The following is a 24,605-nucleotide window of genomic DNA, read 5'->3' as shown; positions in this document are numbered from 1 at the left end:
ATGTTTTACTGATACATTCTTATTTATATTATCATACCGCACATGAGCCCCAGTCATGGACCCCATTGTGTTAGGTGCTGTACAAACAGAACAAAAAGACAGTCCACGTCCCAAGGACCTTACAACCAAAGTATTAAAAGAACCAGAAGACTGAGACAGGCAAGTTAGCAATGAGCTGTCCCTTTAAGAGCACAGTGTGGCAGATTTTGCTTGTGTCCCCTGACAGACAAACACTGCTTGTGTAAGATCCAAAGTGATCAAAACTTGATTTAATAAACATATCTTTCCAGAAAGCAAGCCTCATTCTCCAAGATATAATATTAGTGCTATGGGGGACTGGACCTTAGGGCACTGGAAATAAGCTCCCTAGCTTTTCACCTGCAGGTCACTATTGAACCCTGGCCAGCTCAGCAGGGATTGAAGTTGTTCCCATCTAATGGATGTTTGACAGCCCCTATATCAGAGGAGTTTGATGAGTCCCAATTCCAGATCTCATGTCACAAACTCACCATCATGCTTTGCATTAGACTGATCTCTTTGGGGGACGGACTGCTGCCTTTCTACACGTTTTTACACTGCCTTGCACAATGGGGCCTTGATCTCAGTGGGGTCCTCTACCAAGGACTTCTGTAGCAGGAGCCAAAGTCACCTTATTGTAGGTTTTCAAGAGTAAGCAATGCTAATTGTCTCATGTTCTGGGGGATGGGCAAAGATTTCAAAAGTTAGAAGGAAAAACAAAAAACCTTGTCTTTTAAAGGAAGTCATGATTTCTGGGCCAAGCTCATGGTTTCTGAACTTCTGGGGTTAGTATCACTGTACATAATGGTGCTTGAAGCTTAAGCTTGTTTATACAGATATACTCAACCATTTCATGAGAGATCACTAACTCCCTACGTAGGATTAATATTCTAATTGTGAGATGGTCTAGTCCAAATCTGCTCTTGAGGATGGTGTTAGCAAGAGGGGTTAATGTATTTCTACATGATTTACCTTCCTGGATCAATATTTCAAGTTTTTGTTTCTTTAAACAATGGCCCCTCATGCTTGTTATATCTGGCAGCAAGAGACTATCCGCTCCAAAATTTGGGGGACTGACAAGCCTGGAAGAAGCCGGACTTCAGTATAATAGTGAGCATGTTTTACCAGAGCTTTAATGAAAGGCCCCATATGGAAACAATTTAAGGTTGAATTTCTGTTGAAAGAACTGTTAACTGTTATTCTTGAACTCAGATTTAGGATTTTATTAATTTTAAACAAAAAGAATCATGTGACTAGCAAAGACTACAAAGGAAACAGCACTGGTGAACTCTGACTTCAGGAAAGTGCAATATATTTTTCATCACTGAAAAGAAAGCACCAGCCCATGGGGATGCAAGTTAGGAGGGACTTCGCTCTAATCCAGAGCCAAATATTTTCAGGCAAGGAAATTTTATTTACATAAAACAATTACAGATTGTAACAGGGAACTGCTGCCCATTGTGTGGTTTTATTAAATAAGAAAAGGGAAGCATTACAAATATAATCATTTATAAGTAAAGCCTCCCTCCTCCATGCTTCCAACACTAAGTGAAATTTGTTTAGGAAAGTGTCAGGATAATAGAACTTGGTTAGCTCCAGGCACAGAAGTGTAGACTTTACCCAATTTCCCTCTCCAGCCTCTGCTCTGACAAGCCCCCTGCTAGCCCTCCCCTGTTCTATCACAGCTTCAATATTTCTTTGGTATTTTTGCAATCAGTTAGAGAGGGATCAGATTGGGTGGCCAGTGCTTAACCACTGATGGCTGTTTGCAACCAAACTCCCCTGCTACATAAGAAGACTAAATTTCCTCTAAATTGAAGCACGTGGTTATTTTTGGAGAAGTTCTACATAAAGCGTTATTACTGTTATTGGCTATATTGTAGTTAAAAATAAACATGAGAAAATAAGATTTGAAACATTCTTTGGGCAGTTGAAATTGCTACTAGTGAACAGGATGGTAGAAGAAAGTACGCTTACTACAGAGGGGCATGGTTTTATTTTTAATGGAAGGGGTACAGTACTATTTATTCATTTATAATAGCATCATAAGCATACTTGATAAAACAAGTAGATGGACCTCATCCCTAAGTGCTTACTCTAAATTAAGACAACAGATAGTGTAGAGTTGAGAGAGACAGTAAGGGCTTGTCTACACTTGAAACGCTTCAATGCTTCAGTACAGATGCCATCTATGTCAACAGGAGGGGTTCTCCTGTCGACTTACAATGGTTTTCAATCTGGGGTCCACAGACTGTCTAAGATTTCTAAAGGGGTCCGCACCACCATTGGAAAATTTTTAGAGGTCCACAAATGAAAAAAGGTTGAAAACCATTGGCCTAGATAATTCAACTCCCTGAGAGGTGATGGACAGGGCAATGGAAGAATTCTTCTGTCAACCTAACGCTGTGTACACTGAGGGTTAGGTTGCTTAACTACGATGCTCGGGGATGTGGATTTTTGCACACCTTTAAGTGACGTAGCTATGCCAATGTAAGTTCCTAGTATAGACCAGCTATAAGGGCTTCTCTACACTTACCGGGGGATCAACCACAGATCGCTCTCCCATTGACATTGTGTAGTGTGGACCCCACGGTAAGTAGATCTAAGCTACATCAAATTGAGTTATGCTATTCACTTAACTCAAATTGCGTAGCTTAGATTGAATTTCCCCTGTAGTGTAGACAAGGCTTAAGATTCTGTGGTCACTTGGGTGACTTGTATGCATGTCATCCTGTTTGCCTAGTTGATTAAATAATTGTAAGGGGCAGTGAGGCATAGTTCAGTAAATCCTTTATTGAGTAAGTAACTGTGGTGAGGAAAGAAGATAACTGCATCTAAGCTTGCTATAAAATTGCACATGCATTTATGTATTGTGTATACACATACCTGACTTATACCATTCTGTTTTATTCGTTTCCTAGCAAAGACAAAACCCAAACAAGTGGAATTCTCAGCTGCTGACCTAAAGGTGCTGTAGTAGTAGTGTGAGGAGGTTGGCTCTTGGTTTTTGACAACACATTGGAAACTGTCAGCTCACATGCCAACTCCTGTCTATTACACTACATAGAACTGTTACCACCTACTCATGTTTGGGCACTTCTGAGACAATGCAGTTGGCTGTATTCCACTCAATACGATTACAGGGTATATGCTAGTGACCTAAGTAAGCTGTCTAAACCATGTGTGTTTAAATAGTCTCCTGTTTTCTGACTCTGCAGGTCTCTAGCCATAGAGATATGATCTCGAGTGCCTTCCCCACCAGTTCCCCTTCTCTCCCAAAGAAAATAGGAGACAGTGCTTGGGAGGAGCTCCCAAAAGAGTTTCCTGGCAGGTTCATGTAACTTCAGCAGCACAGCGCCTCCTAGAGCCATGCTGAGGTACTGGGTTCAGTACCATGGGAAAAGCATCACTTGAGTTATCACTTTATGAAGCTCCTATGAACCACACCATGAAGCAGAGAGTCTGCAAACCTGGGGAGCTTTGACATGGCCTCCGACCGGGTTACATACACTATGCCTGTCCTTCAAAGACAACAAGCTTGAACAACTCTCTTTTGAAATGAATTTAGTCACCAGAATGGGTGCAACGGAGCAGTCCTCCATCACCTGCCAACGTGCAGGTGGACAGTGTTCTGAGGACAGCAGTCAATCTTTCACCTCTGAGGCTTTGGCAAGGGTGACAGTTCCAACTGCACTTAGTCCTCAGGGAATTCTGCAGTATTTTAAAATTCTGCAAAATTCTGAAAATTTTATTTGTCAATAAATAAATGTGAAGTCTCCAGCATGGCAGGGGGAGCACAAGCATGGAGGTGGGAGATCACCCTGCAGCCCCCCCGAGAAACAGTCTCAGCAGTGAGGCTGCACCCGACCCTGACACTGCGCAAGGGCCGGGTCTGGCCTACCCCAGAAACACTCCGGGGCCCTGTCCCTCTGTGCCAGGTACAGCCTGGCAGGCTCCAAGTGTGGAGGAGCTTAGTGTGGGGGGGATCCAGGTGTGGTGTGAGGGAGTTCTGTATTGGGCAATCTGGGTGCAGGTGGCTATGTGTGTGTGTGTGTGGGGGGGAGCTCTGGATGCACAGGGCTCACTGGGGGGTGTTCTGCGTGCAGAGGCAATGGGACTCTGCAGCGGGGTCAAGGTGAAAGTGTTTGCGGCTGGGGGGTCAGTGTGGAGGGATGGGGTTAGGGTGGTCTGGGTGCGGGAGGCTCACTGGGGGTAGAGTCCAGGTGCTGGAGGAGTGGGGCTTAGTGGTGTGGGATTCGGGTATAGCTAGTTGGGGCTCACTGAGGTGGGGGTCCAGCTGTGGGGGACCCATTGGGGTGGTGTAAGGGTTGGCGGGGGGTCCAGGTGCAGGAGAGGTGAGACTCAGGAAGGTGGGCGTTCGGGCAGGGAGGGGGCTTGGTAGGAGGATTTGGATGTGGGGGGTCTGGATGCATGGAGGATGGGGGAGCAGCTCCTAATACAATGACCCTTTCCCCCACAGCTGAGGAATGATGGGGGCAGGAAACTGGAGGGGGAAGGGGACAGACGGACAGACTTCCTGCAGCTGGAGGAGGTTTCTAGGGGGTGGGTTTGACCCAGCGTTAGCTGCTGCTTGCAGGGGAAGAGCAAGTCCTGTCCTCCCCTAGCCCCATCCCATCTGGGACTAGCAGCTAAGCCTGGTGCAGGAGAGGAGCCACCAGTTGAGGTGTCCCCAGCCCTGTCCCCCTGCAGTGATTTACCTCTTTACCAACTGCTCCAGGCACCTGAAATGATGTGCCCGCGCTGTTGGGGAGGGGTGCATGACTGCTTTTCTGGCTTCCCTTTAACTTCCCTGTCAGAAATTTTATTTTCTGCAGGGAAGCAAAGAAGTCTCCTGAGGGACATGAATTCTGTGTGCGCACAGTGGTGCAGAATTCCCTCCAGGAGTATCTAATGGTAAGTAATGTCCTGAGGTCAACACCACTGCACTAGCTTCTGGGTCCCGATTAGCTAGTCTGCCTTTTCCAGCTCTAACTTCCAAGTCTCAGGCTAGCAGGAACTAGCACTTGCCCTTCAGAAAGGTTTGTGTTCTTAACTATCCATAACACACAAATTACAGCCTTTTCAGAGTGGAAGGGGGGTGATGGACAGACTGTTAGCTGGCTCATTTAAAAATGTACTGAGGAAATCCCTAGAATATGTACCATAGACAACCATGTATTGTCCAGAGGGGAATCTTTTTCCATCTCTAGTTTCTATGATTCTATGAATACTTGTTTGGCTTGTGTGCTGAACACAGAATCAGCCTGCAAAACCAACAGCCAAATGCTATCTCTGTTTAGGGGAGGCGCAGACATGGATGAGGGGAAGACAAGATCAGACACTTACAGTATCAAGTAACTCTTTGGTATGAGCTGCAGACACACAGAATCTGGCTCTGGATTCGATGATTGGGGTGGCAGGGAAACCCACAACCACGACGCCTATGTTTCGCTTCAGCATCTCTCGCCCAAATGCGCTGCAAGAGAAAGCAATGAGGAATGTTTAGAGTGACACTGAAGAAGCAGAGACAGAGCAGCAGCATAAAAGTCTCAGTACACTAAGCCACACAGGCCTTTGGTGAAGCGTGCCTGCCAGGCTGCAGTTCTGACTTTCCACTGCCTTCTCTTAGAGGTAGAATGCCTGCTCACAAAGGCTTCTTTTGTTCAGTCCAGAGGTGGTCTTCCTAGAAAGGTTTCACTGTATTAAGTTCTAACAAAGCTGAAAGATTATATTTGGCAGGAGCTGGTCTTTTAGTGGGCTGCTTCTAAATGGATTTGTAACCTAAGCTTGAAAATCTTTCTGATGGAAAACAGGGACTTACACTCCAGAGTCTGACTATAAGAGGAATTCCCCCCTGCTGCCTACCCCCAAAGCAGAAGCCTCTGCAGTTTCAAAAAGGATTGTTTTCACCAATGTAATGCAATTAAGGTACATTGTGGCATCTGCTCAAAAGTTCTCATAAGAACCTAGCAATTGCCATTCTTGACTAGGTAGCAGACTAGATGGACCATTGACAGTATGCCAGAGAGTGTCCAGAACTAGATTCTTCAGAGGAAGGAGCAAGAATCTCCATAATGGACAGCCAGGGAATACCATCCTATAAGGAAAGTGCTTTCCTAATCCTTGTCAGTTAGTGGCTGTTTTATACCCCAGGAGGCATGAGGGTTTATAATCCTAATGTAACTGAAAGTTTCCACAGTCCATATAAAATATCTAACCCTTCTTTGTACTGTACTAAGCTCTTGGCCTTAGCAACTTGCAATGAGTTTCATGGACTTATCGTGCACTGTGTGCACTGTACTTCCTTTTAAGTGGTTTTAAATTTGTTGCCCTTCAATTTAATGGAATTCCCCTTTGTTCTTGAATTAGGAGAATGGGGATGTTCCTATTTACTCACTCACCTTCTTCATACCATTTGTTATTCTGTGTACATCTCTGATACCCTCTTATTCACATCCTCTCTAATGTAAACATTCCCAGCACAAGGCACTGAAAAAATAAAGAAGTACGACCTAGACAGCTATAAATCAAGGGATGATCAGTTTGAGACCAAAAGTACTTCAGAACCTGGTACCTCCCATGTGGTTCTGTGGCCATCACATCACCCCCAGCAGAGGCTTCCATTTCTACCAGAATTCACCTCATCTCTTAGCTGCATGTACCCCTCAGTCCCATATCTGAATCCCAAGAGCAAAACAAGACCAATTCTTGCCTAAAATTTGGCCTTTGAGCAAAAGGGAGAGGAGTAAACTCCAAAAAGCCCCTTTAAACATCACTCTCTCAAATGCTTCTTTCCAGTTTAAACCCAGATGAAGAGAGCTTCCTGAGCACTTGTAAAACACGGCAGTATTCTACATGCAGTAGGCACAGAGACCAGGAAAAAAAGCCAGCTTCCTAACAAGTCTGGGTCAAGTGGATGGATGGAGAATTCTCCCCACTGAACCTACCCAATTTTTGCTGGCATGTACAGCATTAAAGGCACAACCGGGGAATCTTCGTTTCCATAGATAATAAAGCCCATCTCCTTCAGCCGCCTCCTGAAATACCTGGTGTTCTCTGCCAACTTCTGCACACATTCCTTGCCTGGAGAAACAAATGAAGGAAAAACCATGAGCAAAATGACCACCATAGATCACATGTACCATATAACTGTAGTTAGTCTTGTATCATCTGTATTATGAACATAGTTGGACCAGTTTTGTATATAAAAATATTAACTAAACTGCAAAGTTATTTGAAATTTGAACTGCAACTGGCAATTGTTTGCAGTATGTCCTTCCTCAGAATTCCCTTTAACATAGCCAAGATTACTCTTCATTTTCTGGCCACACTGCTACAGAATGGACTACAACAGATGACCCTTTCATAATCCTCAAGAGTTTAAATGATTCCTTAATTCTTCCATAATAATTAGGTTTGTACGGAGATTGTCTGGAAGATGGGTAATCACACGCTCCTATAAAAGATTAATGCCAGTAGACCATGGCTCACTGGCAAAGCCACAATAACAAAGCAGAGTTAGAGAACTTGTGAAAGAGTATTTAGTAAAGAAACTGATCAACTGAAGATATTGCTACCTTTGTCAATATGCTGAAATCAAAGTGGCACAAGATAAAAAGACAGCTATAAGGTAAGCACAAAAACCAAGATTTAAGCTTGTTTAAGGTTTCTATTTTCTGAACACACCATTACAGCAGAACAAACCGGAAGTTCAACCTCTGACTTGAAATGCAGAGTTGCAGATGGATTGGGATTTGAAAATCCAAAGTCATGCTTACAGATGAATACTTTCAAGCTTCTGTCAGATGTATCAATAGCATGAGCAAGTTCAGCTCTTGAAACCTGACAAGGCTTTTGAAGACAGTTTCATATATTTTTTTCCTCCATTCTTGCTGCACATTGTGAGCATGCTGTTACATTACTCCAACTCCTGTACTCTGCAGTTCCATCTGCACATATCCTGGTCTCTCAGATACATATGCATGCCTACATATTGAAATGATCAGACCTTTTACTCCAAAGCTCACTACCCCTCCGCCCTTCCCACATATCACAAGTATCCCCCACAAAAAAAAAAATACATCAAATTTCTCTGCTACACAATCCCTTTAAAAGGATCAATGTCTTCAGAATGCCATGGTCTAAATAATACCCCTATTTTATATTGACATCATAAAATCACCTAAGACTGCATACTATCTTTCTGGTTCCTGAAATGTTCTCCACCAACAATCCCAAATGAGGGTATCAATTTAAAATTAGAATTATATTCCTAGAGCCCCTTCCAAAAAAGTCACAAAGCCAGGGCAACTACCTTCTCCCCAATAGTTAGGGCTATACCAAATTCATGGTTCATTTTGGTCAATTGCATGGTCATAGGATTTTAAAAAATCATAAATTTCATGATTTCAGCTATTTAAAATCTGAAATTTCAGTGTTGTAATTATAGGGGTCCTGACCCAAAAAGGAGTTGAGGGGGGTCACAAGGTTATTGTAGGGGGGGTTGTGGTACTGCTACCCTTACTTCTGCACTGCTTACAGAGTTGGGCGGCTGCTGGTCAAGAGCCCAGCTCTGAAGGCAGAGCCACCAGCAGCAGCACAGAAGTAAGGATGGCATAGTATGGTATTGGCACCCTTACTTCTGCACTGCTGCCTGCCAAGCTGAGCCCTCAGTCAGCAGCTGCTACTCTGGCCACCCAGCTCTGAAGGCAGCAGTACAGAAATAAAGGGTGGCAGGGTATGGTATTGCCACCCTTACTTCTGCACTGCTTCTGGTGGGGCGCTGCCTGCAGAGCTAGGTGCCTGGCCAACAGCCGCCACTCTCGAGCCGCCCAACTCTGAAGGCAGCCCCGAAGTAAGGGTGGCAATACCGCAACCCCCCTAAAATAACCTTGTGACCACCCTGCAACTCCCTTTTGGGTCAGGATCCCCAATTTGAGAAACGCTGGTCTCCCCTATGAAATCTGTATAGTATAGGGTAAAAGCACACAAAAGACCAGATTTCACTGAGGGGGGGGGAGGAGACGGGGACACCAGATTTCACGGTCCGTGATGTGTTTTTCCATGGTCATGAATTTGGTAGGGGCCTACCAATAGTATACTGGTCAGACTTTTTACTTAAGGTTTTCCTGCAAAAGAATATAATAAAAGATCATGATGGCAGAGTTCTTATTGAAAGCGATATCATCAAATGCAGGTAGAGAGATTACTGTGCCAATATGTATGCCTCAGAACCACTTACAATACAGGACACTAGGAAAGAGTACAGAGCTGGAGCCATCAACCCTATGAGAGGCAGTGGTGCCGCTATTATAGAAATGAAGCCTGGGAAAGCACCATGGCTAGATAATGTACCAGCACAATTGCTGAAAGGTAACTGGTGATCATGGTATTGATCTCATGTGGAAAATTTGCATTAATGTATAGATGACTAGAAACTGGCCAGATGACTGGATGAACGGAATCTTTCTGCCCTTACCAAAGGAAGTTACTGCATGCTGTTCTAGTCCCTTCAGTACCATCTCCCTGATATCGCACGTGAGTTAAGCGCTGCTCTACATAATTTAGGATCACAAAGTGAATGGTAGAAGCAGAACTACCACCACCACAAGTTGGTTTCAGAGAGGGATAAGGTCTATGTAATAAAACAAACAAATATTGTTTTTAACATTGAAAGATGCAGGGAGCATAACAACCCACTGATAATGTGTTTCATTGACTACTCCAAAGCATTTGATACTATCTGACATGACAGTCTCTGGAGGTTACTGGCAGACGGTGGATTCAAAAGCATCTCATTGAAGTCATCACCAGTTGCATCGGTCAACAGACCATGGTACAAACACTGAGCAACAGCAAGTGGTTTTCCACTGGGCAGGCTGTGAGACAAGGGTGTATTTCTGTCCCCAAGCCTCTTCAATATGTACAGAAAATTTATTACAAGACAAGCCCTGGAAGGTTTTGATAAAGTGGAAGGAGCTCAGATTTCCATTGGTGGACACTTCTTAAAACTGACCTCAGATATGCTGATATGACACTCTTACTGCAACCATTGATGCAATGCAACAAACATTGGGAGTCTGTAAAAACAGTTATCAAGGAATATGAACTATTCCTGAATTTAGGGAATATGAAATGCACATTCATTGACATAATCAATAAAAGGAGGCAAGCGGACATCACGATTAACACAGTCAAGCTCTAGAGGCAGTAGATGAATTTAGTTATCTGGGCTCACACACATCCAGCCAAGAAGGCTGCTTCAAAGAAATCCAAGCAGTAGGGATGACTCCCACAGACATGGCCTCCCTTATGAAACTGTGCATCTTGAAACGTATGAAGGCTAGATTGGAGAAAAGCTTAATTTTTTCCCATAGCAACTTATGGATGTGAATCCTGGGAAGCTAATGCTGCTAACAAGAAGAAAATCAAAGCATTTGAGATGTGGTGTTTGAAGACTCTTGCGTATCTCCTGGATAGAAAAGATGAATGTGTTTTATAGAAATATAAAAATATTGGACAGGAGTGGACCCCTGCTCTCAGAAATCAACAAGCACAAACTAACACCTCTCGGTTACATCAGGCACAGAGGTGGAATAACCTGAGGAAGTTATAATGGAAGGAATGGGTCATCGTTATAGGGGACAACCAGTGTGATCGATAGTGTGCAGCAGATCACTGGGAGGTTGGCTACTGAGTATACAAAAGGTAATAATGGATTGAGAAGGCTTCGGAAAATTCTGTTGTCACCAGTGCTCAGATATACCATTTGTAGGAGAAAAATTTGTCTATGGGGAATGTAATTTACAAAATGTATGTTATTAGTGGTATTCAAAACAGCATTCTGGTAAATTTTAGCACACTGCCTGCCCATGAGAATAGGGCAGAAAGGTTCAATAGAGGGGCACACACTACATTTCTTCTGGTATCAAGGTTGCCAACCCTCCAGGATTGCCCTAGAGTCTCCAGGAATTAAAAATTTTAATTAAAGATTATGTCATGTGATGAAAACTCCAGGAATATGTCCAACCAAAAATGGCAATCCTAGCAGCCATGACTGTGTCTTAAAGGTTACACGACAGCTCTTGTCCATACCAAGCCACTGGAGCCCAGAGCTTATAGTCTCCAGGTATAACCTGGAAACGTGAAGGCAAACTCTCACTCACATATGTACCTGGCGTCAATTGCTCCTTACAAGTTACCATATATACACACACAAACGAAATCTATGCTGAGGCATTTGCTGCATAAGGTACAACCAGTGCATGCAGAAAACATGTCTGTATAGTTAGTCTAAACTAAACATCTGTCTATTCAACAGCAACATATAAGGATGCCTATTTGAAATTAAAGTACTAACTATATATTATACGCTATAATTGTTAAGTTTGCCTACAGAAAGTTTCACTCACTCACCTAACAAGACAGTTGCCATGGCCTTGGAGGACAAGTTGATGCTTTAATTTGTTTAGCATGAGAAGGTACCAAGGCAGTGATAAGATTGGGACAATAAGATTTACTGTGGTCTATCCTGGATAAATTGCAGATCACGGTCTTTCAAAGTTATTCGAGAAGTGATCCCGTATCTTTGTCTCTATTGGGTGGACATTTCATCTGCTGAAACAGCAAGTGTAGCAGCAGTAGTATCCACCGTATACCACGTTGAGGGGTTGACTGGCTGGGCACTGCTTACTTTTCTAGTAACCAGTGTTCTGTAGTAGATGAAAGAGGAGGCATCCAAGGGGAGCATCTCAGGCCAAGAAGAAAAAAAATTTCATTTGACGTGACCTGGAGCGCCATGGGTTTAAGACTCTATGTAGTTCAAAGCCCAAAATAGGCCAAATACTCCATCCACAACCACACACTCAAAAACCAAGCATAAAAATAAAGGATGAAACATCAGAGTGTTTTACATCCCAACTCCTCCTTCGATGAAAGGCTAGCTTCAGAGTTTTTAACTACAGTCATCACCACCTGCCAAGGACAATGTCTTCACTTCCCTTCCACAAACATTTCTTTTCAAGACACACACCCTCCAGAATTTCTGCTGTCTAAGTGTATAGTTCCCTCCACCCTTCCCCACTCATCTCCTGTAAAGCAAGGACAGAACTTCACACTCAGAGCCTATCATGTAATTAGATCTCAAGTCCAATCAGATCTCCTAAACACAGAATCTCTAAGCTTTTTCAACCCTGAATGCTAGAAACTTGATTATTTCTGTTAACACTGACTGCACAGTAAGGTCTCAATGAGCAGATCTACTAAAACAGTGGAAGGTTAGTGTTCCTGACAGAGGGTGAGAGCTAATCCATATATTTCTAATACCACTGTATGCAATAAAAGTTAAGGTTCTCCAGGGACAGTTTGAAAGAGCAAGTTATGGTAAAGAGGAAGGCTATTGCTGGGACCTTCTCAGAGAAAGCTGCAGTGGTCCCTGTCCCTATATAATATTGCACAGCCGTGACACACTTTTGGGCAAAATTTTTAGTATGTATACTAAAAAAACTCAAATGTCAACTCTCACTACTATGAATAAGAAACAAGATAACTTATGCCCACACCACCTCTCTAATCACTGGAGGCCTCATGGGCTAAAGCTTAACCTTAAATCTCAGTCTTATTTTATAGTCCGTAGCTGCTTTGCTATTTTCTTCTCTGGACTCTTTCAAGGATCTCATGATGCTAAAAGTTAATGCTTATACTACACTTTCAAGCCTCAAAGCGTTTTACCGATACCCAGTAGTCTCTTCCCACCACTGCTGTGGAGCAATTCTTTGCCATTCTATAGAAGAAAATGGAGGGAGGAAGAGTGACATTAAATGTCTAATCCAAGATTAGTCATCAGACAAACAAGGATTAAAACCCTGGAGCTCCTGTCCCCCTAGTCCTTTTACATCCAAAGTTCCATGTATCACAGAATATTAGGGTTGGAAGAGACCACAGGAGCTCATCTAGTCCAATCCCCTGCTCAAAACAGGACCAACCCCAACGAAATCATCTCAGCCAGGGCTTTTCTACCTCCCCCAGCATAAGATATTTGGTATCCTGGCTCTATCTTAAAATACTGCATTGCTTTCAAGGGCAATGGAGGTGCATTACTGGAGTACTATGTACAAGGTTAAAAGAAAAAACACACCCAACTCTGGCTTTGTCAACATTAAATGCTGGTTTAACTACACTGGCATTAGCAACATTGGGAGCACTAGCGGGTGAGCTGCCAGCTGCTACCACCATTTTAATCATGGAGTCCTTTAACCATGCTCTGAGCAGGTGTAAATTAACATAGTGCTGATGACTGGCAGCAGCCAGCACATTTCTCACTGCTAGTGCTCCCAATGCTGCTAACTTCAGTGGAACCAAACCAGCAAAAACAATGGTACATGCAGGGCCCTAGATCCTAGGCGTACACTGCAATGTAAGCTCAGCATTCAAATTCAGGCTCAAGCCTAACTGCGCTTCTGTCTACACATAAGTCATGCTAACCCAGGGCTCGGATCCAGGGTCCCAGGATCCCATGAGTGGGGGGGGCTGAGCCTAACTCAAGCCCGGACTCAAGATTCAAGTCCTATTACTTCGCAGAGTAGACACAGCCCCCCTGGACTTATGCTCTCAGTCTACCAAATGTATCCCACAATCCCATGGGTTGACTCTTTGTCCTCCGAAGACAAGTTTTCCCACACTGCACCTGAACACAGGGCTAGAGTGGCCATGTTTTGGGTGGGTGCTAGGGAATCCAAGATATGCGTGGCGGGACTAGGGCCCACATAATGTAGTGTGGATGCTAGATCTGCAGGTTGAGACCTAGGGTTCAACAATTCCTAACCTGAGGTTACAAAGGAGTGTAGCTGTTCAAGCCCTAGGTTAAAAAACCCAGGGCCTGCTAACTCAAATTCTACTCCCCCTGCAGTGTAGACATACCAAGTGTTACTCTGCTATGTACATAACAGTCAGACATGCCTTTCTAGTCTGACAACTTGTGGAGCTCAGACTTCTGTCTGTATCTGCCCAACTACAGGTCTAGGAAGATGCTGGGATGGCAGCAACTCTCCAGCAGCTGTCATTCTTGGCGAAGGTTAACTTCATTTTTTCAGACAGCTCAAATCAGAGCTGCTGAGATGCTGCCCTGCCAACTGTCTGCACACACACAGGAGTTGTGTAACAGTTATGTTAACATCCTTTAATCTGGTGAACTGGAATGCAGCGACTTTCAGGGGGCAATGTAACTGAATTCTTCAAAGGACTAGAAAAGAAAACTAGGAGCCCCTTATCACGGCATCTGATAGGAAACCACATGGGGATTGTAAACGGATTAAATTAGCTACTGACAGATCTACTTTGGGATTCAAGTCACAACCAGCTTGTCTCTGCGGTGTCCTGAAGTTAACAACCAATTCCTCTTTTGCCTCTGTTACCTTCTACAACTCATTTAACTCAAAGAAATTCCTTCACAATTCAATGAAACTAGCCCGTGCTACTAACAATCTGAATATTATCATGTAGGGTAAAGTTCACATCTATCTTCAAAGGGCTGGGCTGCCAAGGTATCTCATAAGTAAAGGTCACATGCTATTTAAAGGGCATGTTCCCTTTATATCCAGCCTTCAACTCTTACAGAGCTGGGGTGGTATTGGTTTTGGGGATCCAGCAGAGATAAGAAACAAGAACAAAACTGTAAGAGAATGAAAATAAATGCATGTTTGGAGAGCTAAGATGTGCTAAGTGTGTCTAGATAGCAGTTAGAGGGGAAAACACCCATGTCCTTGATTGTAACAACCTTTCATGAGCCCTGGATGACAAGGTACATCACTTTAAATCGCCATCGCTCTGGTTGACAGATGCCACATGACACCTTTAGTGCAGAAGTGGCACTCAACCATTAAGTAGCAGCTCTCCTACCCCAGGCTACCACCATAACAGCAGCTTCAGTGGCTGAGCAGTTAAGAGCCTCTCTCAAACCCATTCTTTATGGAACTGTCAGTATAAGGTAGCTTCTATCCACCCTACAGGAACATTTCAGGCCTGGGAATGCCAGATAAATGTTCTGACATTTATAAGCACTGTGGTGAGCAACATAACTCTCTACATTGTGCACTGGATCTGATCTTGCTTTAGGCCTGCACAGCTTTGCCCTTGTACTAGAGTGCTACTAGATGCCATAGATGAAATGATGGTAGGGATCAGGGCAAGACATTTTTTGTTCCAATGCAACCCTTCCAGTACTTAGTGCTTATATTTCACTTTTAATGCTAATGTTACAAACTTCTATTTAAGCCTCAAAAGATGACTTGTACCAGCAGGGAGGGAGAATGGGCTTTTACTCTTCTGATATTTTAAGACCTATAAAGACACAGATGATGTCTGGATAAGAAAGATCATGTAAACAAACAGGAAGCAGCAACCTTAAAACAGTGAGCTCAACACCCCTCTGAAATCCTGAACACCTCAAAGCCTTCTCACGAGAATCCATTTAGTAGCTTGAATACAACGTCTGAAGCAGCATGAGAAATTATACATCTCCAGCACTGCTGGCATACAGTAAATCAGCATTATTTGGTGGCCAGCTTCTCCTGGGCTGAGAAATAAGGATATGTCACAGAATAACTTTCAAGTACCCACCCACCCTCTCATTCCTAAAGTTAGAGGACAAATAAAGGATGCACAGAGATGGGCAGCACTAAACAGGCTGAGAGTGATCATGATGGGGTTGATCAATGAAACAGGTATACAAAAGAGCTTCCATCTATTTAGCTGTCATTGCGCTTCAAAACACCAAAGCTCTTGCTTAAACTAATAGTCCAAACTTTGTGTATAGCATTGCCAGGAGCCTAAGGCTATGGCTACACTACAAAGATCAGTTGACCTATGTTAAGTCGACTTAACAGCCACTGCATTAATTACTGCGGTGGCAGATGTCCCCACTACCCTCCTTCTGTTGCTGGTGCGCATCCTCACGAGGAGCACTTCCACCAACTGAAGAGGAGCAGTGTGGGGGACTGAGAGCCAGGGCTCTCAGCTCCACCCATTTCCCCACTGGGAGTCCAGCTACCCCCACCCCCGGGCTTTTTGCTTCCACTCTCCCAGCTGGGTGCAGCTTTCTGGGGCTCCTCACCTCCAAAGTCCAGTTGGCTGCCATGCTCTGGGTGGGGAGCAAGGACTCCTGAGGGCAGCAGGACTCCCAGTGGGGAGCCTGGGCAGCAGCCCAAGCTGGGAGCCTAGGTGGCAGCTCTGCTTGGAAGCAGAGACTGGGCAGCAGTCCAGGAGCTGGCTTGTCAATTTCACAGCTCCACCAGTGTAAGGAACACAGTGTCTACACCAATATAAGCTCTATGCCTCTCGCTGAGGTGGTTTTATGTCCTCATAGCAGGGGAGTTACATCAGCAGGAGGAGCATTGTAGAGTGTACATCTCCATTTTTGCTGACAAAACTGTATAATGTAGACAAGGCCTAAGAAAACCTCCCCCTCTATTTGCCACAAGGTGGTTTTTAAGTAAATCCTGCCTGTCCAGGATGGGCATATTGTTAGAGCAGGATGTTGATCCTAAGGCTAGAACAGACACCACTCCAGGTACTTTTGCAACTGACAAGGGAAAAAGCAGACACTTCAATGAAGTCAGGAATCTGAGTTTTACTTCTTCCCATTCTATTATAAAAAGTCATCCCTATAAATCCAAAGAACCAGATTTTATTGCAGAAGGCGCTCTCTGCTACAAGGGGTCTCATTTGGAATATCCCAATCAGCTGCTATAATGGCTGATGAACTAATTGTGAGGGGTGTTACCAAACCCACAACCTTTAGTTCAATCCAGACATATTTGTTTTTGCCTCCTGCAGTTTCATCACTGTTACTTGGTAATAACCACAAATTCTGCCCTTCTAAACAATGTGACACTTCATCATCCAGGCTTCTGGAGGAATCAGAGGCATGTTGTGTTGTATACAAACAGATCATTGACAAATGCTGCACTTGAGGAGGGGGGTAAACCAACTGTAGCTGGGCAAAGGAACACAGATTTATTTTCAGGCTACAGTAGCGACCATTTCTGCCTGGATCTAAATGAAAGACTTTCTGTGCAACACAAATACCCCTAAGATCCTTTACATTTTTGGTTAATTCTTCAAGAGATTTCAAAGCAGTGTTTCAGGATAGATCTTTATTAAAATCCCTTGCACAGTACAGACAGAACTGTGTGCTGGGGTTTCAGTAGAGGTCATGTGAATAAACAAATATTAGTCAAAGGGAAAACATTTTTCTATGAGGTATTTGTTAAACAAATTCCTATTTTAGCTAGGAATGATGAAGTTGCTCCTTATCTTGATTATCCATTGAAATGCTCCTGTCCTGGGCCCCTCCCTCATCACTCCTCTCCACGCTCCCATTTGGATTACTAATCCTGAAATTCTTAGTTCTTTTTAATAAAAAAAAGTTGTGTCATCATAACTTATGCCATTTGTGATTTGAGAGATCCTAATGTCACCAAAAGAGTTTGGAGGACTCTTAACGGACCACAACAGCTCAAGCTATCTTTTCCAGAAGGTGGAGATAAAACACTGCTTTTCTGTTAGTTTGGGTCAGCATGGTTCTGTTGTCTGACTTCAATCTCCACAATGCTGCTGCTAATGAATAAAATAGGAAAAAAACAGCGTGTTATGATCTGTACTTGATTTTCTAGTTACTTCAAGAGTCTATCTTCGGACATTTAGAAGCGTTCTTTCTATTTCAGAAACTAAACTGGCAATGAAATCTTGGTTGTATAAAATCATTCCCCACAAACTTTCTCCAAGTCTGACTGATGCTGTAATATAGCCAAGCATGTAAGCTTTTCCACATAAAATACTGTTTTGTTTTTTTTTGTTTTTGTTTTTTGCAAGGGTTTAAACCACCATTCTGTTTATTATTTCTAAGGCCTGGTCTACACTAAGGGGGGGGGGGGGGTCGAACTAAGGTAGGCAAGTTCAGCTACGCGAATAGCGTAGCTGAACTCGAACTACCTTAGTTTGAAGTACTCACCCGTCCAGACGCTGCAGGATCGAAGTCCGCGGCTCCCCCGTCGACTCCGCCACCGCCGTTCACAGTGGAGGAGTTCCGGAGTCGACGGGAGTGCGTTCGGAGTTCGATATATCGCGTCTAGATGGAGTTTGATATATCGCATCTAATCTAGACGCGATGGATCCAACTCCAAGAAGTTGGACGCTAGCCGCCGACCCGGACGGTAAGTATAGACGTACCCTAACATTTTATCTTTTTGGTTGGCTGTGCCTATAAGAGATAAAGTGTGCGGTTTGCTCTGGAAAGAAATATCTTAAGATCTAAAAAGGGACCCCAGTATTCCTCTGCCTTTGCTAACAGTAAAGTCTCCACTGAACTTTTAGAGATTTGATGATCTCCTTAAGGTTTCTTACAAAACTGTCTGCAATGTTAACAGAATAATTAGTCACTTTATGGACAAGCTCTGCTAGTTTATAACACTTAACTATTTCATCTTTCCAAAAGATCTCACTAGCCAATTCCTTCACCTTTTAATTAGATAGAAGGGTGACAGGCCAGTTTTCATTGCCAATGTAAAGTTTCTTCACATAGGCTATAGCAAATTATCTCTTCCATGCCTCTCCTCCACAGAATGGAAGCCAGCAATAACCTCTACTCTGCAGTTTAAGGCAGTTTTAGGTTGGCTAAGAGGCAGCAAGTCTGAGTATGATAAGGATATCTGACTGCAAATAAAAACTACGGACACTAAAAATTAGACAAGATAGTTTTTATTTGAAGCTGCCCTTGAATAAAAACTGGTAATTGAGGCTAAACTTAGTGGAGGCATTTTAATGCTCTGAAATTGAACCCTGAGGATTCAGTTTCAAAGCCACTTCTATTCAAAGCAATAGGAGTCATTTTAATACAAATATAAAACTGTTAAACATAGAAAGGTCTGGAACAATGAACAGCAAAATTCCACTTTGAAAATATTGGTATGCTACTGCTAAGTATTATTCTATAGTGTTTCCCTCCTGTTTAGACCAATACCTATTTCTAGATAAATGTTAAGTCATAAGGACTGGGGAGAAAATTGCTACATCCATGTAAAAAAGGACTCTTCAGAACATGGGCAGACAGACCAGAGAAAGAGTTGTGATTCAGGATTTTAAATTAGTGAGCATTGTGGAGATTTAGGGGAAACTGCAACCAGAAACTTACCACCTCTACAAAGGCCCAACATGGAAAGAATGATCAGCATTATCTCAGCAGCACGTTTACTAACATAAAGAACCACTTTTTCAATACCACACAGCTATACAAAAGATTTCTCCCTTGATTCAAGAAGTCAGATTCCCAAGTATTTAGCATCCAGTGTTTTTGGAGATTGAGTCTTTTGAGGCAGTTACACACGAGTTGGAAAGAGAGACAGTGGGATGGTTACTTAGAGATGTTGTAGCCAGTGAGGATGCTAGTGTAGGTGCCCCTGCACTTTGGATGTTTTTCTAAACTAGCAGGGTCTGTGAGGGTCACGCAAGCAGTGCGTGTCTCCATGTGCTGGTGTAAATGGCAGGGCAGCAATGACCCTCCATCAGTTTCCTGGATTCTGGAGCGCATTTTCTCTGGGTCTGACAACACCTTCATGAACTGTTGCAGAAGATGGAGTTTCAGCCCTGAATCTCAACACGCGAGTCCTTGTGGAGAAGGATAAGCATACTGAGAATCTGCTTGGAACATACAATCCCCCAAGGCAGAAGACCATGCCCACCCTTCAGCAGAATTAATCCATTGCAGGATGGACAGGGCTTGAAGCCCACAGGTTTCAAATCCATCACTTAAAAATCCCTGAAGAGGGGAGTCTATATAGTTGGGGTCTGACTAACAAAGTTCAATCCAGAAGAAAGGTGATCAGTTCACAGCAGTTATACTATCTCACAAAAAAGGTTTGGATTTGGGTTTGGATTTACTTTAAAACAAAAATTTTAAGCCATTTCAACAGAGACTAGGTATATTGTAAAAGAATTAAAAGGTGCAGGCATCCTGAAGGTATGAAACCAACATATGGTGTTAGTCTTTATTACTTATAGATTCTAAACATTGAGGACAGGGAGACTCATTAAGCACCAAATCTGCATTCATACTTAAACAGTTCAATAACAGGTCTTAATATTTAAAAGTGAACATTTTACAACCTCAATTTTAGAAGCTGCCTGTCTGCAGATTTTCATTCTGGATCTGGAGAACTGCATTTTATGACAGGCCATAATATAATCTGGGATGCTATGAATAGTTAGGTATGTGTATTTATAAACACACAGATTAAATGCTGCATTCCAACAACTTCCCATCAGAAAGAATCAATTCTCACGTGCACACACATGCTCCAAGAAGTTCTGTCAAAAGGAAAACTTAAAAATGTAATTAGAGTTAAAACTGTTCCTTAATGTTCAACGCCAAATTCTTTTGATGCTGCCAGCTACTTAACTGCCTCATCCAAAAAAAATCTACTGCTTAAGCAAATTAGTCAGGATAAGGAAGCAACCAGTTGGAATTAACAGCTTCCCCAGCTGTCGGTTTAAAACAGACCTGGAAAGTTATCTGAACACTTGTGCTTTTTCATGGCAGCAGTTTGAGGCCTGTAGAAAACTTGCTGGTGATCTGTGGAGAGCTGGCAAGGGCACAAGGTGCTGCTTGCTCCTCCTTATTTCTAGCGGCTTCTACAGGCCTTCAGGAGGAGAAATAAACACAGCTACTTCCACTAGGGGCCACTGCTACATAAGTGGAAACTGGAACCATGCTCAGGAACCGGAGTCAGCAGCAGGACTAAAGCTGCCAGCCAACACCAGCAGGAGAGGTCTATCCAGGGGAGAAGGGCAGCAGTGGGAGCAGGGACAGTAAAGGTGGTGAGGACTAAGCACTCTCCTCACCTGCACACAACTCCCATTTCTTCAGCTAGAGCACAGTGCAAATCTAGGTTTGATTTGTGACTAAACTGGCTTCTAAACTTGTCTGGCTTGTATTGACTGAATCAAACTGTTTAACCATTCTTTAGCCCTGGTCTTCACTTGTTTTTAAACCTGGTTATGATGGCTTGACTCTGTCCACACACTGCCATAACCTAGGCCATGCTAGGACCCTGTTCAGCCACAAGAGGAATGAATCATTTTTGAACTGCTGGTTTGGTTGCAAAGTCCTATGTTAATTTACTCTTTGCAGTGTCCAAAATACATATGGACAGTCCCTGCGTCAGAGCTCATAGTCCAGAAGACACATAGCAAATGACGGGGCACTAGGAAACAAAGAGGAACGTGCTCCTTACACACATACACAAAGCGGGTTAAGAGAGCAATGGATTGAAGAGAGTGGGCATTTGTAGGCCACTTGGAAGAAGTGTAAGCAACGATTTAATTTAGGAGAGAGGGACCTGGCTCACTGGCAATGCAGAGTTGCTGTCTCTATGGGCTGCAGAAAAAGAAGACAGGCTGTAGAGGAATGATACAAAGGAAGCAAGGAATACGCTATATCCTTGGTGAAGTGGCGTAAGAGAAGGCATCCAAGATGTAGACTGGAGCAGAGCTGTGCAGGACCTTCAAGGTGAGGACCAAACTTAAATTTGACACAGTTAGTAAGAGTGAGACAATGGAGGGACTTAGGACTAGAGTGGGGTGAAGGGGAGAATTATGGCAGATGTTCCTGGGACTGACAACTGGCCCCAATAAGCAGAATTTACACTAATACTCTTAACTATCCATCAAGGCCATTAGATATCATTAAACTAAATCAGCTGCACTGGAGTCTAAAGCCGGGCCAAGGAACAGCTGGGTGAGCGTACACTGTATTCACTGAGTTTATATACAATGGTGAAACTGAAGCCTTGGGCTTGTTCTGAAGCCCAAGGGCATATATTTATGTTTGCGTTTTCTGGTTTTATTTGTTGACAGTACCAGCTGCAGTTTGAAAACTCCATCCAAGTCAGTCATTAGCAAAAAACCTCCTGGATGTGGCTGAAAAGACTATATGATTTCCATCAAAGAGCACTTTACAATACAAAAGCTAAAGTTTTAAAAGAAATCTACCTGCATGCATATATAGGGAACCCCCGCCTACCACATTTTGCAATGTTTTGAGTACACGTTGTTTGAAATACCCCCAAGTAACACACCCACTGCAGTTTTTATTGCTCTACCTTTACAGATACACAACAGTCAAGAGAAAGGGCTATTGCCCACCCACAGTAGCTGATAGTAGGACAGTTATTTTGAGGAAAGGGAAAGTAACCAACCAAAAAACAGTGTAGCTTACTGTGTGTGAGAGAACAAGAAACATTTAGTTTTAAACAAGAATTATTTTTCAGTTGTATTAGGAGCACCAAAAATACTGCAAATAGTTTTTAAAAGCTACTAGAATTTAACAAAATCAATATTCAAAAAACTGCTCTAGGCTGAGCCCATGGTTTTCAAGCTGAAGAATGAAGAGAGCTTTTAGAGCCAAATTCATGTTATAAACCTCATGAAAATATGGGTTTCAAATAGAACTTCTGATAGGCTCGGCTACAACAATGCTACTGAGTGACATGATAATTAAACCACAAAACACTAAATTAAAGTAAGATTAACCTATAGCTCAATGACAGTTAAGTGTCTGTGGGGGCTGAAAGATTGTTAGCTGCCAAAATCCAGCATTTTACTAAATTCTTGCATAAGCACATCATGCAAAAGCAAAGCTGCAAACACATAAATATAAAGCTTGGAAATTATATTTTGAAAAGTTTCTTGTTATATAAGGTGATATTTAGCCGGTGCCATTCGTCATTAAAATGAGATTACAAATTTTGCACTTTTTGCCCAGCCTCGAAATGGCATTTGTGTACAAATGGATATCTAACAAAGAAACATCTGAAAGTGGAGACCCAGTGATAGAAAGGCAGTAAGGGGAAATGTTTCCATCTATAATGCTCTTCACTGTTCTTCTAGAATATACTGCTTCTCAGAAACTGGTAGATTTCACAGGGCCATTGGGGCACTGTGGAACAGTAGTGGGAAGACTAGTTGAACCATTTCAGCAAGTCTGTGTCCACACAGGGACTAAGCCATTCAGGCTGAAATTTTTAGGACAAAACTGGTATTTAGCCCCAGAAGGGGGTGAAAGTCTACACAGAATGGCTAACAATGCTGTTAAGCCAGTTGGAGCATACGTGTGCAGATGCAGAGCACATAACAAAAACATGCAAGAATAGCTCACTGGTGAGCTGTATTTCCCCCGATCTACAGAGGATGAGCCTAGCTCTTTAGCTCAAGCTATAAAGACTGATGCATTCAGCTCTCGAGGTTTCCAGTTCATTCCATGGTGTTGACCAAGACGGTGGCCATCACAAAGGAGGTTACAATGGTTCTCATTGTAGGATATTCTCTAATACAGACAATGCCTCAAGGATAGTAGCCTTTCCATACAGTTTAGTTAAGACCAAACTAAAGGTTAAATACGAATGAAAATCTAATAGTAAAGCCAATTCTAGGTCATGATAATTTGTTACACTGACAATCCCAGGTTAGAACCCCGTCCCGCCCCGCTCTTTGCCACTGATCCTGCTTCAATGTTGGAACACAGAACTTTCTGTGGACTCAATTCAACTCTGCTTTAAGTGAGAAGTATGTAAATCCCAACAACTGGATACAATTTTAAAAAACGTAAAAGGAAAAAACAGGAACAGAAGAAATTCACAGGTAGCCATGATCCCAATGCTAGAGGCATACAAACCTGTTTTGAGTATTTTGAATGAATTTGGTTTTGTTACCCATGGAGAGATTAGAAGTAAACAATTCCATACAGAAAACAAAATTAAGAAAATTGAACTTGCATAGTTAAGCACTCAAAAGTGAGAAATATTAATGTTAAGGATGCACAACCTTAACTCTGTCCTTGTGTGTACACACTTCCTTACACTACAGTTGAATTATAGGATCACATACTATTGCTCAAATACAATATACAGCAGATTCTTCTGCACAATGTAGCACTTCGTAATAATTTTGTTCATCCTTAAACTCATTAATTTAATTGCCCTAATGGTCTAATCTCCACTTTTTTCCTCACTAGATACTTCAATAGTTTTGTCAGCATGTACATCATTATAGTTCCTTTTCAGCCAGCAGCTCAGTTCTCTAAGTGCAGTTCAAGGGATGAGAAAGTTAAACAACAAGCTGCAAACATAGATGGCCTACATATGCCAGTACATTTTCACTATAACTGTTGTATACTTATTTTTTATTATGTGGTTTCCTTGGTGCTTTTCATATAAATTAATGAGTTGTGGATTAGCAGACACCGCAGTCCACAGTACTAGAAGAAGCTAGAGTACATTTAAGGTTGTGGAAAACATTAAGTTGATATTGCAAACCTTTTCTTTTTTGTTAAGTCACCTTTCAAAGCTAGCCCCCATTTTCCTCATTTGGCAGACAGACTAGGTCTGGGGTGGTCAACCTGCGCCTGAGAAGGAGCCAAAATTTACCTATGTACATTGCCAAAGAGCCACAGTAATACATCAGCAGCCCCCCCTACCCTCCAGCAGCCCTGCTGATCAGCGCCTCCCCCTCCTTCCCCATGCCTCCTGCGGTATGTAGGA

General features: G+C 42.9%; 1 protein-coding gene across 1 annotated transcript in view; it reads right to left on the bottom strand.

Moving 5' to 3' along the window:
- Positions 1–24,605, bottom strand: part of SPTLC2 (serine palmitoyltransferase long chain base subunit 2) — a 114,089-nt gene that overhangs the window by 9,187 nt on the left and 80,297 nt on the right. The window contains exons 10-11 of the mRNA XM_039536279.1: positions 6,966–7,101; positions 5,365–5,494 (exon numbers count right to left, since the gene is read on the bottom strand). Coding sequence (XP_039392213.1) covers positions 5,365–5,494; positions 6,966–7,101 — 266 coding nt within the window. The remainder of the gene's footprint in view (positions 1–5,364; positions 5,495–6,965; positions 7,102–24,605) is intronic.

This window comes from Mauremys reevesii, linkage group 4 (assembly GCF_016161935.1).
Source record: "Mauremys reevesii isolate NIE-2019 linkage group 4, ASM1616193v1, whole genome shotgun sequence".
NCBI lineage: Eukaryota > Metazoa > Chordata > Testudines > Geoemydidae > Mauremys > Mauremys reevesii.
This window is presented reverse-complemented; position numbering and strand designations above follow the sequence as displayed.